The sequence below is a fragment of the Centruroides sculpturatus genome, unplaced genomic scaffold (genome assembly GCF_000671375.1).
Source record: "Centruroides sculpturatus isolate CEXI.00-Female unplaced genomic scaffold, Cexi_2.0 scaffold272, whole genome shotgun sequence".
NCBI classification, from domain to species: Eukaryota; Metazoa; Arthropoda; class Arachnida; order Scorpiones; family Buthidae; genus Centruroides; species Centruroides sculpturatus.
Window position 1 is genome coordinate 47836 of NW_019384484.1, and position 15744 is coordinate 63579.

Below are 15744 nucleotides of genomic sequence, written 5' to 3' on the forward strand. Positions count from 1 at the left end.
TCATTGACAAACACAATAAAATCACATACATTATAGACATAGCCATTCCAAACACTCACAATGTACAAAACACATGCACTGAAAAAATTAGCAAGTACACAGAACTCGCCCAGGAAATAAGGCATCTGTGGAGGATGGATAGGGTGCTTATTGTACCTGTCGTTCTCTCCTGTACAGGTGTGATACCACACACACTACACAAAAGCCTGGGAACATTAGAATTGAGTAGAAATACATACATCACACTACAGAAGGCCACTATATTGAATACATGTCACATTATTAGGAAATTCCTGAATACAGACACATACACTGACACACTTATTTAATTTTAGTTTTGTTTTAATTGCTATGCCTTGACTTTGGTCCGGCATAGTACACATCCACAGGTGTGAACCGAGTATAACTCACAAAACCCAATATAATAATAATATAAATAAACTCAGGTAAACATGTGTCAGGTGAGAACCTCATAGGTTACCAGATAGGTTTTATAAAAAGTAAAGCAGAATTCCTCAAAATGTAGCCCAAATTATTTTTAAAGTGACCTAAAAAGCAGTAAGTCACATAAATATAGTAGCCTAGAGCCTTACAAATATCTCAATCTACTACTTGTAGCCCATTCTTCCAATCCCAAAACCTAGCCACATTTTATGAGATAAGAGAAAAAAGGGTAGTCGATGGGCAACTCTTTTTTTCTCATCTCATATCTAAAATGTGTTACTGTAAAAGCAAAGCATATTGTCCAGACTAGAGTTGTTCTTTGTCTATTATTCTCTTATAGTATGGAGTCACTTTGATATAAATGAATGAGTTAACATGCACATATCATAAGTTCAGACAGAATTTTCACTTTGAATTTTGAAGTAGCCATATTTTACACTAACCAAATTCCATAACTTGTAAATTTCTATATCCCTGGACAGGACAAATAGTATACAGTCGACCCCCCTATAATTACGGTCCCTATAATTACGATTCCTATAAAACTACGAAAAAATATACGTATTTTGGAAATGTTGAGTCAGATTAGTGTAGAATCGATTAATTTTATGGAAGAAAACCTTTCAATCAGCCGTAGTCCGTAAACTTGACACGTGTCGGGCTGTGATTGGAACGACTTGTAAGAAATCGGATTCCTAATAAATTGGAACGTATCTATATCTTATAGGGGGGGTCGACTGTAGTTACAAATTAATGGGATTTTGAACTATCTGAGTTTGAATTAACAAGGATTTTCTGTATTACTATTACAGGATATACAGGATGGCTCATTTTAATCAACTCACTGGAATAACTCAAAAATATGCATCCTACAAGAAACTTCATTAATTAAACCAAAAATGTTAGACTTCCAGTGGGCCACAAGATAACACTATCAATTAGCATTTTCATTCAATTTAAAATCAACTTTATTTTCTTAAATGGTTTTTTTATAGCAAATACTTTTACATAAAAAAACAAACTTATATCTAAAACATTTTTTCCAAAAAGTACACTTATCAGAAGTATTTGAAGATATGGTTAGGAGAATTCAAACATTTTGTACAAACATACTATGGAATATGTTACTAAGAAATGTGAGATATTTTCAACAGTGAATTGACTTATATATTCATGAAAATGGAGTTGACTTTAAACATTGTTTGCAATAAGAGAAAACTGTAAGAGGCAAAGAAATTCATACTAATTAAGCACTCCACTAACTAAAAGTTTAACTTGAAAAACATATTGAAAAAATTTAAGATAACCTCAAGCTAAACTTGTAGACAATTTTAAAAATCAGCCATACTCTTTATCACAAGCCTGATGCCTTTAATACATTGTGGCATGAATTTTTGCATCATTCATTATTTGAAGAAAAAAAATAATTTCATAAAATAATAATTAATAGTTTTCTAATGACTTTTTAGCATTTTTCTTTCTTTTTTTTCTCAATGAACTTCAGAGATATCTGCAGTGTGAATGCAATATGCAAATGTCACATATCAAATGGTCCAGAGACACTTTCAAATGCATATCAATGTCAAAGTCAGGTTTAACTGTCTAGAGAATGCCTTTCATACTTTCATATTATTTATTTAGGTTAATGAATTAAATACATTGTACAAAATTAGTATTCAAATGTTAGAAAATATTAAATAAATTTAAAAAGTGATTTTAGTAAAATTCTAAACAAAACTTGGATGAAATTTGATACCACTTGAGCAGTAACTGATTTGCTGAATACAACAATTTTGTGCTATAGTTAGGATATCCTCAATTCCGAAAGCTTAAGCAAACTGCTTTTAAAGTGCAATAAAATCTTCCAGAGGAAGCTAATTTCATTGTTAATTGAAACTATCATTTCAAGCCATTGTATAGATTCTAATGGAACTAGTCTTTTGTTTAAGTCTATGTTTAATTCAAATGAATTGAAATATGTACTTTGTCCACATATACTAGTTTACTACATTGCCACTTTTTTATCCATTGCACAATATTTATTTTGTTATAAATTTTTGTGTTAATTAAATTGGAGTTCCTAAAATTAGAATAAGATACTTATTAAATAAAAAAAATTAATTAAATATGAAAAGTGCCTAATTAAAAGTTTAAATTATTGCTGTATTAAGATTCCTAAAACATTACTACAGCAACAAGTTAAGCAGAGCCACAATTAAAAATTGACAGTACATACAGAAACACCCAGACAATCTGATTTGTGACACCAGCCATGTAAAAGCTTCTGATAAGTTCCTTTTTTGGAAAATTGTTTCAGATATAAGTTTGTTTTTTTATGTATAACCATTATAAGCAATAAAATGGGGATGCCCATGTAAGAAAATGAAGTTGACCTATTTTCACTAATTGTAGAACCGTCTTGTAGCCTTTTTAAACTAACATTTTTGATTTAATATATTTTGCAATAGGACAACTGTGAAGGAAAATCAGTACAATTTTTAGTGTGAGGGAAGTCAACACAATTTCTTAAAAAGAATCAACACAGCTACCAATTAAAGTGTCTTTAGATGTGACAGAACAACAGTAATGTGACAGTTTGTTCCAGGAGAAGGTTTTATGATTAGTGCAGATGGCCCTACCCAAATGCAGATGTCATAATATTTGATCTCACATAGCTGCCTCTTATGGGAGAGAAGGAAAGGGAGGCAGGATCACAAAAAAAAGCAGTTAAGCTCAAACATTAAGTCTGAGTGTAACTCTAGTAAGCACTGCATCCAAAGTTATTGAAGCCCAATTGTTGGTGAAAATAGAGTTCTGATCTTTATCAGGAGAATCACAACTGATCCTCATTAAGAGAACCTTTAGTACACAATAATAAAATTGATCTACGATGATAAATTTTAGTCCATAGTTAAAAGAACCAGTTTTCAATAATTGGTTTAATATAACTATGATTTTTCAAGATACAGGCAGATTACATTTATGGAAGAAACATAATAGCAGCTATAGATCAATTTCAAAATCAAATTTCTGATACTTACTGAGATTCATCATATGGTTGCCTGCATAGACAATAAAGTTCCTCCGTAGTACTTTGATGTGCAGTATCACATTCAGCACAGATGTATTTATCCATTTTTTTAGCTCTTATTTCTGTTAACCCAACACAATCAACATGAAACCAATTTGAACAAAGATCACAGCCAATCATAAATCTGGAATTAAAAAAAAATAAATGTTTAAAAATAAAAAGACAAAGAACTGCAGTGTAATTCTGATCAATACTCTTTAATTTCTATTATTAATGTAGTAAAAATGTTTCTGCCATAATATAATTATGTTAAATTTATAAGAATATTTTTCTAATTTTAATAAAAGTAAATATGATAAAGGTTTTATAAATGGTTTGACAAAGATTGGATGTCATTCTTACAAAATTAAAAACTGAACACGTGTGACTGATTCATCGATATATACATATTAGGTTTCATGTTTCAAATTCAGTCATTTTAACTGAATTAACTAGACAATTTTAATAAAACATGAGATCAAACATTTTTAAATACAGTAATACCCCGAACTTAAGCGATAGGTGGGACCGAGCGATAACCGCGTAAGTCGAATTCGCATAAGTTGGGGTATAATTTCCCATATAAATACATACAAATAATTTTTAATTGGGGCCGGAGACTAAAAAAAGCAATAATTTAGAAAAAATGTTTAATAAAATCTTAGATAATACATATGTATAACAAATTAGGCCTATATTATTATACAATTTTTCACAATTACTTGTTTATCACACCATAATTTTAACATTGTTTCCATCTCAGTGATAATACCGTGATGTTTACAAATGATGCTTGAATTTAAAGATTGAGCATTTTTCACAGCTTCAAGAATTTTTTCTTTGCCTTTTATAATTGTTCTGACTGACAATTTCAGTAGATCAAACTTCTTTGCCAATTCACAAATTTTCATTTTTGTATCAAAGTCTTTAATAATGTTAACTTTACATTCCAAAGATAAAGTTTTTCTTTCCTTGTTTGATGCAGAAGAATCAGTTCTACTTCATTTGGATGACATAGTAGAGTCTCTCGAGTCTCCGTAGATAAAACAAACACAGAAATAAATAACACAAAATAAATTGTAGCTATGCATTGATTCCACGCGACATTTCCGAATATGTAAGCTGAACAATAGTGTGAGGGGAGTGAGTAATCAAGAGTTGTGTGGCACTCAAACAAAAGACGAATTGGCGAGATTTGAAAATCGCATAACTCCAGGTTCACGTAAGTCAGGGTAGTGTAAGTCGAGGTATTACTGTATATAGTCATAGACAAAATTAACTGTTAACAGAAAATTGATGAATTTTTTCTATACTTGAAATTAGGTAAATTAATACCAGAAAACAATGTTTAAAGTATAAGAAATAATTCATATTTATTTTAATCAAAAACCTATTGAAATATTTTGATTTTTCTGCAAAATAAATCTTATGTTCATACAATATTTGTTGTTTACTAGGATCATTATCATTATATTTAAAATATTACACTGTTACTATATTAACATTTTTATTTATAAAGTGGTAATATAACAACACTAAATTTTTTACTTTGTGCCTTAGCAAAATATAACATTTATTGTTTTTGTGCCCAAAAACACCAATAAACCTAAAAACTTTAATACAAGAAAGGAATAAAGTATATTTTTTCTCTTTTAAGAAAGTGTTTTGTTTATGGAATTCTCACTAATTATTAAATAATCTTTTTAATGTATTTTGTGCAATCTGGAAACAGCACATTTAGCCATATTCTTTAATAAAAATACTGTTAAAAAAAATTGTTTTAATTAATGATAGAATAAATAATCCAGAGAGATGATATGATGTGTATGATGTATTCTCTTAACTTAAATTTACTAATCTTGGTTTAAAACAATAATATTTTAAAATTTGTTGTATAAAGAAAATGAATCTTAAAACATTTTAAGATTTTCAATAATTTCCATGATCAAGAATGAAAAAGTAATCCATTATACCATTGATTATCATCAAAGAAATGCTAAATCCATTATTTTAAATATTTAAAAATTTAGTTTATTCAAATTTAAAATTAATAGTTAAATTAAAAATTTACCTTGTACTATCATAGGGCTTTTTACAAATACAATAAAGCTTCTGCGTTCGAATTTTTGGAGGAGGTACATGACTTGTTTTTAATTTTTTCACACACATTGGAATTGATGAATCACTTGCATCTCCTGAATCACTATCACTAGAATGAGATTTTCGTTTTTTAGCCACTTTATCTTTGTCTAATTTTAACGATTGCATAATCGTTGGTCTTGAAGGCAGTATCTTTGCAGGAGCTGTTGGACTACTGATAGTTTGAGTGGAAGGTGTCCTATTTTTAAGTTCTTCCTGTAATTCTCCCTATTATAAAATTAAAATATATTACATTTTAAAGCAGAAAGAGAGAAAAAATTATTTTATAACTGAACACATTTACATTTAAAATTTTTTCTAGAAATTTCTTAATATTGATATTTGATATATTTTATGAAATTTTTTAGATTCAAAATATACTAGACTAGTTTTATTTAACCACTTTACTGATATATTTGGAAATTTTCCTTTAATATGCTGTTTTAACTTTGATAAAATTAAAACATAGCATATTAAAACTCAAATTAGAATCATTTAAATAAAATTTCAATTTGAAGATGTTAACATTTTTATTTTCAGAACTCAACACATCGAACAGAATAATTTCAATTTTATATATAAAATATGAAATTAAGCAATTACACTAATATCAACAATAAATTACTGTTATGTGTTTCAAAATTAAAAAACTCCAGATGCTAATAATTATATGCTCATTATATAATCAAATTTTTTCAATGCTTATTACTGATAAATTCAATAAAAAGTCATCACTTATATATATATATAATAAGTAATAAATAATAAGTGACATATTATATATTACATTGTCTAAAAATTTAATGATAATACTTCTAAATACTGGATTAAAACAAAAAATTCAACCTGATAACTATTGTTGGTCATCTTCAACTACTGATACTAATAAAACAATTTTAACAATAATCTAAAAACATGCAATTTAATTGCACACTGTTTAATCCTTTAATGAATATGTAGTGAAAATCTGCCACATTTGATGAAGATATACAGTAACTGTATTCATAATTTTTAAATCAGTGATATTTTCAATTTTAATCTTTAAAACAATGTAAATAAACAGAATTATTGGTTCTGTATATTTAATAGTATATACATAAGATAATAAGATATAATAATTGAACATAACTGCTAGAGAACTGTAACATAATTTATTATAATGCATTTATTTAAGTTAAATCTTGAAAGAGTAATGATAAAAAAAAATTAAACTTTTATTTTAAATAAAACATTCAAATATAAATTCTTTAAGTTCACTGATAATATTTACAATTTAAATTAAAGCATAAAAATACAGTAAAGCATCGTTTATCCGAATCAATTGGAGACTGGGGTTGTTTGGATAACTTATTTTTCGAATAACCAATTATGTACGAAATAATATATTAACCTATCCCATGTTGAAATTTTTCTTCATTGCGTGTCGCTTTGCATTGAATTTTCATTGATGTTAAGCCTAACGTAAACTTTTTAAAATAATAATCATAGCCATTGTATTGTTAAAAATTATTTCTTTATTTTGTACAAATAAAATAAATATATTGAAAAATATAAAAACAAAAAAAATTATATTTTGGAAGTTAATCTAGCATCAAAACCATTTGATTCAGCACAACACAGCCTGACTGGAACGCTTTCAATAAACCGATGTTTTGGTTTATCGGCTTCGGATAAACGATGCTCTACTGTAATACTAAAATGAAGTATTAATTAATATTTGACTATATGTTTAGGTCAAAATCAATGAAAACATGAAGAATTTGAAATCTACAGTTCTAACTTATCAAAATGCATTTAGAAGAGAGTAAAACTTTTATATGTCCATAAAAAGCTACTCATTATGTGACAATTACAAATATATTTGAAAAGAGTATTGTTGTTCAAACATAACATAATAAATGTGAGATATCAAAAATAAAAAATTGAATTTCAATGAAAACACTAAAACCATCTTTATAATTAAGTCTAATAGAACATTTCAATGAATTTAATTCAACTCTTAATATTTACTTGCATACAATATAGTCTAGAAATAAATATTCCAACATCATGTCAATAAATATAGAGTGAGTGAGTGAGTGAGTGAGTGAGTGAGTGTGTGAATGTGTGTACATATATATGTTCATGTAAATAATCAAAATCTTAGAGGAGTCCCTATTAATTTGTTATTGATAATATAAATTACAGTTTCATACAATTACAGTATTAACTAAGCTCATCCAGAAAGTAAGTACCGTTTGGGTATTAAAAAAGATTTACAATTTGTTTTCATTTGCATTTTATTACAGAAAAATTTACATATCTTAAACTAGTTTTCAACATATTCACTATGAGAATTAAGGCATGTGTCATATCTTGGCACTAAGTGCAACATACCCGCTTTGTAGAATTTGGTAGCCTGCGACCTGAACCAGTTCTGGACATTTACTTTGATCTCATCATCACTTGCAAAGTGGTGATGAGATCTACAGTTTACTGTGAGACATGAAGAAGTTACGGCATGTGATACAGAACAAAAGGCATGGACTACTGACTTCTGGCATTGTGTTCATGCACGACAACACATGACTGCATACCGCATGCGTAATGACGACACTGCTTGATTCATTTCATTGGGAACAGTTCTGTCACCCTCCTTATAGTCCAGACCTAGCTCCATCCAACTTCCGTTTGTTTTCTCATCTCAAGAAATTTCTTTGTAAGTGATGATGAGATCTAGGTAAACGTCCAGAACTGGTTCAGGTCGTAGGTGGCCGAATTCTACAAAGTGGGTATGTTGCAATTAGTGCCAAGATATGACACATGCCTTAATTCTCATAGTGAATATGTTGAAAACTAGTTTAAGGTATGTAGATTTTTCTGTAATAAAATACAAATGAAAACAAATTGCAAATCTTTTTTAATACCCTAACGGTACTTACTTTCTGGATGAGCTTAGTACAATGTAGAAAAGTAAATATAAAAATGATTTATACCTTAATTTCAGTTAACAAATAAAAAAAACTGCTCTTTAATTAGTAACTTCAAGGATAATTTATAAATAAATTAAATTAAATGTCAATCATTCTACATAATCTGATCTTAAAATATAAAGTAAACACTACTAAAGATTACTGAGAATTTTTTTCTTCTTTAGAAATTTTATATAATTCAGTAGAACTCACTTTACAGTGACCATTAGGAAAATTTTTGAAAAACAGATGTTATACTGAATGGTTGTTACATTGACTTTTCCCAATATTTTCTTATTTTGCCAAGAGGAAAATGCCCATGTTATATATATTTTGTGCTATATAAGCACTGTTACTATATTAACATTTTTATTTATAAAGTGGTAATATAACAACACTAAATTTTTTACTTTGTGCCTTAGCAAAATATAACATTTATTGTTTTTGTGCCCAAAAACACCAATAAACCTAAAAACTTTAATACAAGAAAGGAATAAAGTATATTTTTTCTCTTTTAAGAAAGTGTTTTGTTTATGGAATTCTCACTAATTATTAAATAATCTTTTTAATGTATTTTGTGCAATCTGGAAACAGCACATTTAGCCATATTCTTTAATAAAAATACTGTTAAAAAAAATTGTTTTAATTAATGATAGAATAAATAATCCAGAGAGATGATATGATGTGTATGATGTATTCTCTTAACTTAAATTTACTAATCTTGGTTTAAAACAATAATATTTTAAAATTTGTTGTATAAAGAAAATGAATCTTAAAACATTTTAAGATTTTCAATAATTTCCATGATCAAGAATGAAAAAGTAATCCATTATACCATTGATTATCATCAAAGAAATGCTAAATCCATTATTTTAAATATTTAAAAATTTAGTTTATTCAAATTTAAAATTAATAGTTAAATTAAAAATTTACCTTGTACTATCATAGGGCTTTTTACAAATACAATAAAGCTTCTGCGTTCGAATTTTTGGAGGAGGTACATGACTTGTTTTTAATTTTTTCACACACATTGGAATTGATGAATCACTTGCATCTCCTGAATCACTATCACTAGAATGAGATTTTCGTTTTTTAGCCACTTTATCTTTGTCTAATTTTAACGATTGCATAATCGTTGGTCTTGAAGGCAGTATCTTTGCAGGAGCTGTTGGACTACTGATAGTTTGAGTGGAAGGTGTCCTATTTTTAAGTTCTTCCTGTAATTCTCCCTATTATAAAATTAAAATATATTACATTTTAAAGNAATAGACAAGTATCTAGAACAAGAAAAGTGAAAATTATATTAAAGTCAATAGAAGAAAAGATTGGATTCATTCTTTAAATGTTATCATGAATATGAAATTGAAAATACTATGTTCTGACCCAAAAGAATCAATATCAAACTGTCTGCAGTAAAGGGGTTAATAATATTTAAAACTGGCCAAATTAAATGTTTTACACAATAAACAAAGAAAACCTGAATTTCCAGTTGAAGTTCTTTTTCAATAAGTGCTCTTTTTTTCATAATGTCCCTTTTCAAAAGTTCAGTGTGTTTAAAGAGGAGTGCTTGTAATTTCTGAGCATTTGCACGTACTCTCCTTTCTTCGGCAGTTTCCTTCTGTTTTAATCGACGCTGATTATTTCGTTCTTCTCGTTCGATTTTATCCATTATTCCTTTAAGAACTTGTTGACAAACAGCAAGTCTATAAATTCAAAAATTTCTTATTATAAATTAATACAAGTAAGATTATCAAATATATTGTTTACTTGTCAAAGAATGCATATCATGTTAATAAATTAAATCATGTTAACATTTTTCATTATTGAATATAATATAAAATATTATATTATATATAATTTATTACACTGTTTACATTGATTTTAATATAAATAATGTAATTCAATATCAATTAATTCTGTTACAATTCAGACATAAAATCATTTCTATTGTCTACTACTACTACTACTACTACTGACAGTTGCAATCATAATAACTCCAATGCTGTTAATTATTTTAATAAATAGATAAAATAGTTGACATGCATAACTGTAGTGTTAAATTGTAAATGTACCATAGCTCCCTGAATGTGAATACCATTAGATAAGTTCACTAAATTATTATTGCTATTTTTTATTATTTCAATATGTTCTTTGAATTTGCATTTATATATTTCTTTTTCATAATGAAGTATTTTTATGTTGATTATGTTCATTATGAAAAATAAATATATAATGCAAATTCAAAGAATATATTGAAATAATAAAAAATAGTAATAATAATTTAGTGAACTTATCTAATGGTATGCAAATTGATGAACAGTGGCATAATATGATAGAGGGCATGACTTGAAGAAGTAAATTGTAATAGGGATGTCGTATGAATGTAATACTGTGGATAAATGTAAAGAAAAGCCATTATGTATATATTGTTTTCTGGTTTAAAAAACTGCTAAATCATTTACTTATAATGTGTAAAACTGTTATTGTGATTGCAGTTATTTCGATAGTTTAAAAAAATAAAAAATATGACAGATGATTTAAAAAAACACCTAGCATCATAAGTCAGAAAGTATCATGTAGTAACGATAATATCGCTGACAAATGTGGATAAAAGTAATAAAAGCATGTTATATGTATTATCCTTTCTTAAAATTGTTAAATCATTGATTTATGATTGTAAACCTGTCGTTTTAATTGCAGTTATCCTGATAACAAGGTATAGTTATAGGTAAGAAGATACCACGTTGTTATTAGTGTAATAGTGTATATGGAAATAATTTATATTTACAGATTTTAAGGTTGGTTTTTATTGTACCTGTGTACTAGTGTCATCCAATACACACTCATGTTTTTTGGTTTATATAAAATATTATAGTTAGTGTCATATAAATGTACCAGTATAATTGGAAAAGTGTTGCTCTGTCTTCTGAGGTATGTAAAAAATTTATTTTTTGTCTGTAAAGATCATCTTCGTGCAAAAAATTTGTGAATTTTTGTTTTGTTTTTTATATATGTAGTATTTACACTGAAGAGGGGCTTATATAGACCCAAAATGCATTTGTGAATGTGAATTGCAATAAAGGAGTACCTAACCTTATAGCTGAGAGGAAGACTATCAGATTTTTATTGATTCATATTAAAGAGGCATTTATTCAAACTATGTATTTAACAGCTACCACACCTGATATTTAAAATTGATATCAAACATCAGCCTTTTATTAGAGGATCCAATTGTTTTTTACATTTAAAAACAGAGGTTACATTTTCTCACCATACTATCATGTCCTTAACCTTTTTAAATAACTGGTTCTGGCCCTTTAGTGGTAGTTTTGGGTATTCACAACTTCATTTGCAAAATACATACATTTTCTCACCATACTATTTAAAAAGGTTAAGGACATGATAGTATGGTGAGAAAATGTAACCTCTGTTTTTAAGTGTAAAAAAACATTGGATCCTCTAATAAAAGGGGGACGTTTGATATAAATTTTAAACTTTGTGTGAATTTTAATTTTACATTATTTGTCAATTTAATGAAGTTTTTTCTTCAAGCCATTTAACTGTTACTTCTGTGGTTGAGTAAAAGAATAAGAAAACACTCGAAAATGTTTTAATTTTTGTAAATAGTCTTAATCTTCAAATTGAAGATATCCTGGGTCAACATTAAGTGTATTTGTACACTGTTGATGTTTATTGAATATTTAATGATTAAGTTAAATACTACACTTTTGACACTAAAATTATTAAATCCTTAAAAATTGATAGATTAAAAAGTCTAGCTAAAATATCAAATATGTTAAAAATTTATTAATAAAAGAGATATAATTAAAGTATCTAAAATAATATCAGTTCTTTTATTTTGATCCATGAAAATGAAATATTGAAAAAACAAAATAATGTATCAAATTACATAATAAATGAAACAATGATATAAATAAAAAAGAGTAATTGAAATCATTATTTTACATCTATATATATAAAACCAGCTAGTTTTATATATATAGATGTAAAATTTTGAAAAAGCACAGATTTTGCAAGCAAACCACATTTATATTCAGTATTTCAACAACCATAGTAATTGTTATATAACACCTACTGCTGAGAATGATGAGAATTGCTGAGAATCAAACAAACTATTTTCAATTTGATCAATTTTCTGGAACGTTTACAATCATTCTGTAATCGAACCAATATGCAATAACAAATTAAAATTTAAAACGATTCGAACATTTTGTTAAAAAAAATCAAATTATATAAAAATATTTATAACAATGTCTGAAATGTTATCAATTTAATACACCTAAGTACTCAATGAAGAGTAAACATAGTTGAAAACAAAAAATTTCATCTAAAACAGTACAGTAGAAGCCATTCTTCCGGTTAAGCCTTAATGCTCTCCCTCTTCCCCACAGTGGGATTTTAAAAAATCCTTCTTAGCATGCAATCTCATGGCGTACCCTAACTGTGTATCAAATTTCACCTCTAGGTTCAGTGGTTTGCTCTTGGCAATGATGAATTAGTCAGTCAGGACAAGTAATCTAAATATATAAAATTAATTGGACTGACTGACTGATTCATCATTGCCAAGAGCAAACCACTAAACCTAGAGGTGAAATTTGGTACACAGTTAGGGAACGCCATGAGATTGCACGCTAAGAAGGATTTTTTTAAATCTCCCTGCGGGGAAGAGGGAGAGCATTAAGGCTTAACTCAAAGAACGGCTTCTACTGTACTATTTTAGATAAAATTTTTTGTTTTCAACTATGTTTAGTCTTCATTGAGTACTTAGGTGTATTAAATTGATAACATTTCAGACATTGTTATAAATATTTTTATATATTTCGATTTTTTAACCAAATGTTCGAATCATTTTAAATTTTAATTTGTTATTGCATATTGGTTTGATTACAGAATGATTGTAAACGTTCCAGAAAATTGATCAAATTGAAAACAGTTTGTTTGATTCTCAGCAATTATCATTCTCAGCGGTAGGTGTTATGTAACAATTACTATGATTGTTGAAATACTGAATATAAATGGTTTGCTTGCAAAATCCACTTGAGTGAAGTTGTGAGTAACAGCTAGTATAAAATAAAAAAGTAGATAAGATGAAAGAGACTATAGAGATTATTAACTAAAAACATGATTACAAATAATAAGAACAAATTATTTAAATATGAACAATTGGAATTGCTATTTTTGAATCAGCTAGTTTTTCTGGTCACTTCTTGAAATGCTAAACTGATTTTTGCAGATGTTGAAGAGTGTATATTTCAGTATCTTCTAATGAAACTAGACATTTCATGTAATGTCTAACAGCTTGTTAGCACATGGTGTAAAACAAAACAGCTGAATATTTTTGCACTTCTATATGTTTAACATGCTGATTCCTGACTATATGTCCTCAATGACAATTTTTACATATTTTAAGTTTTTTCACTTCTGGCTCTTTCCTCCTTATGAGTACAATATGGGCTTTTTTCCGTACACATTGTAGATTTGAAAGGCCACAATGGAGGTGGTCAACAGGGATAGATTCACGACAGATCCATAGATATCTGCCTATGAAAAATTCCTAGGGAGTTATTTGCCGGTTTTGATCCAGGGCCCCTTAGAATGATATGGTGATAACCATCTTTTATCTAGCCAACACATTTCTGACATTCAATCTGTGTATTTTATTTATAGCAAATCACTGTGCTGCCAATATTACCTTTTTGCATCTAGCTTGACTCATCCACCATTAAGTGGTAGTTGTGGGTTCAAGTCCCGCTCCAGGCAGATTCTTTTCTTCCAGTTTAAGCTAAATTATTTAATTAAAATTAAAATTATTAAATTTATTATGAGATGGTGCCTAATGCCTCTCTCTAGAGTCAAATTGTTCGGTAATCTATTATTAATATAGCCATTATATAGCCCAATGGCATATGGCTGTGTATGGTTTTATAAGTAGCATACGAGGGGGACCAAAATAAAAAAAAAACCAAACAGAGCATGCTGCCATTCATAGACGTAGTAGAGTTTTCCCATTACATGGGATTAGTAGAGACCTTCACAAAACAGCTGTGTAAACAGCATCAGTTTGTAGGTTTAGGTTTGAGCATAGTGTTGTGTTTCTCTTACTGTTATTTTGTTCCACCTGCAAAGTTCTGGATGTCCTTCAACATCGCAAAATGATGAAAACGTTGAAAAAATTCGCCAAAAAGTGTTAAGACATCTGTGAGAGGATATGCGAAGGAAACACCCAGAACTTTGACTGGTTCCTTCATCACGACAATGCCCTCACACACATGACCTTACGAGTGACTCACTATTTGGCCTCTTGGGGATGGCCTGTCGTTCCCCACCCTCCATATTCACCAGACCTAGCCCCGTGCAACTTTTTTCTGTTTCCGAGAATGAAGAAAAATCTAAAAGGGAAGTGTTTTGGTGATGTGGAGGCGGTAAAAACAGCTTCCCTACGGGCACTGGACAATATCAAGGTTGAAGAGTTCCAGAGATGCTTCAAACAGTGGGGAAAAAGACTTCACAAGTGCATCGCATCTAATGGAGAGTACTTTGAAGGTGACTAAAGAAATTTTGTAAAAAAGTTAATAAAGTTTTTATACAAAAAATTTGGTTATTTCTGGGACCCCACATATTTATCATGAGGCATTTTTTCTGTTTTTTGTCATAAAATATCCAGTAAAATAGCCAGAAAGGCTTTGTTTATAGGACATTTCTGGATACCATAAGCCTAGAACATGCTGTAAAAATATTGCCATTTCCTCATAGAACACTTCCTCAGAGTGTTATGTGAGGAGTCTATAGTTCAAGCTCTATATGGCCAGGTGTTGCCATCCAGAATAAATTTCACCTGAATAAAGTTGAACATATGTGTAAAGGATTTTGTCCCAATATTTATGGCTTGTCACAGTACTCTTGTCTAAGGAAATTCCAGCCCAAATAATTCAGTGGCATTCTTCATCCCAAGGATGCCACTACCAGAAAAAAATGCCACTAAACAATGTTACTCAGTTAAAACCATGTACCAGTCTCTCCACACAAAAATCTGTCAATCATCTGACTGCAAAGCAAATCATTACTCACTGGTGAACAGGACATTGCTCCAATTGTCTTTAGTCCAAGTGACATGTGCCG

At 28.7% G+C, this 15744-nt stretch overlaps 1 protein-coding gene across 1 annotated transcript in view; it reads right to left on the minus strand.

Moving 5' to 3' along the window:
* Positions 1 to 15744, minus strand: part of LOC111621537 (nucleosome-remodeling factor subunit BPTF-like) — a 93868-nt gene that overhangs the window by 21532 nt on the left and 56592 nt on the right. The window contains exons 17-19 of the mRNA XM_023363696.1: positions 10082 to 10307; positions 9538 to 9833; positions 3486 to 3659 (exon numbers count right to left, since the gene is read on the minus strand). Coding sequence (XP_023219464.1) covers positions 3486 to 3659; positions 9538 to 9833; positions 10082 to 10307 — 696 coding nt within the window. The remainder of the gene's footprint in view (positions 1 to 3485; positions 3660 to 9537; positions 9834 to 10081; positions 10308 to 15744) is intronic.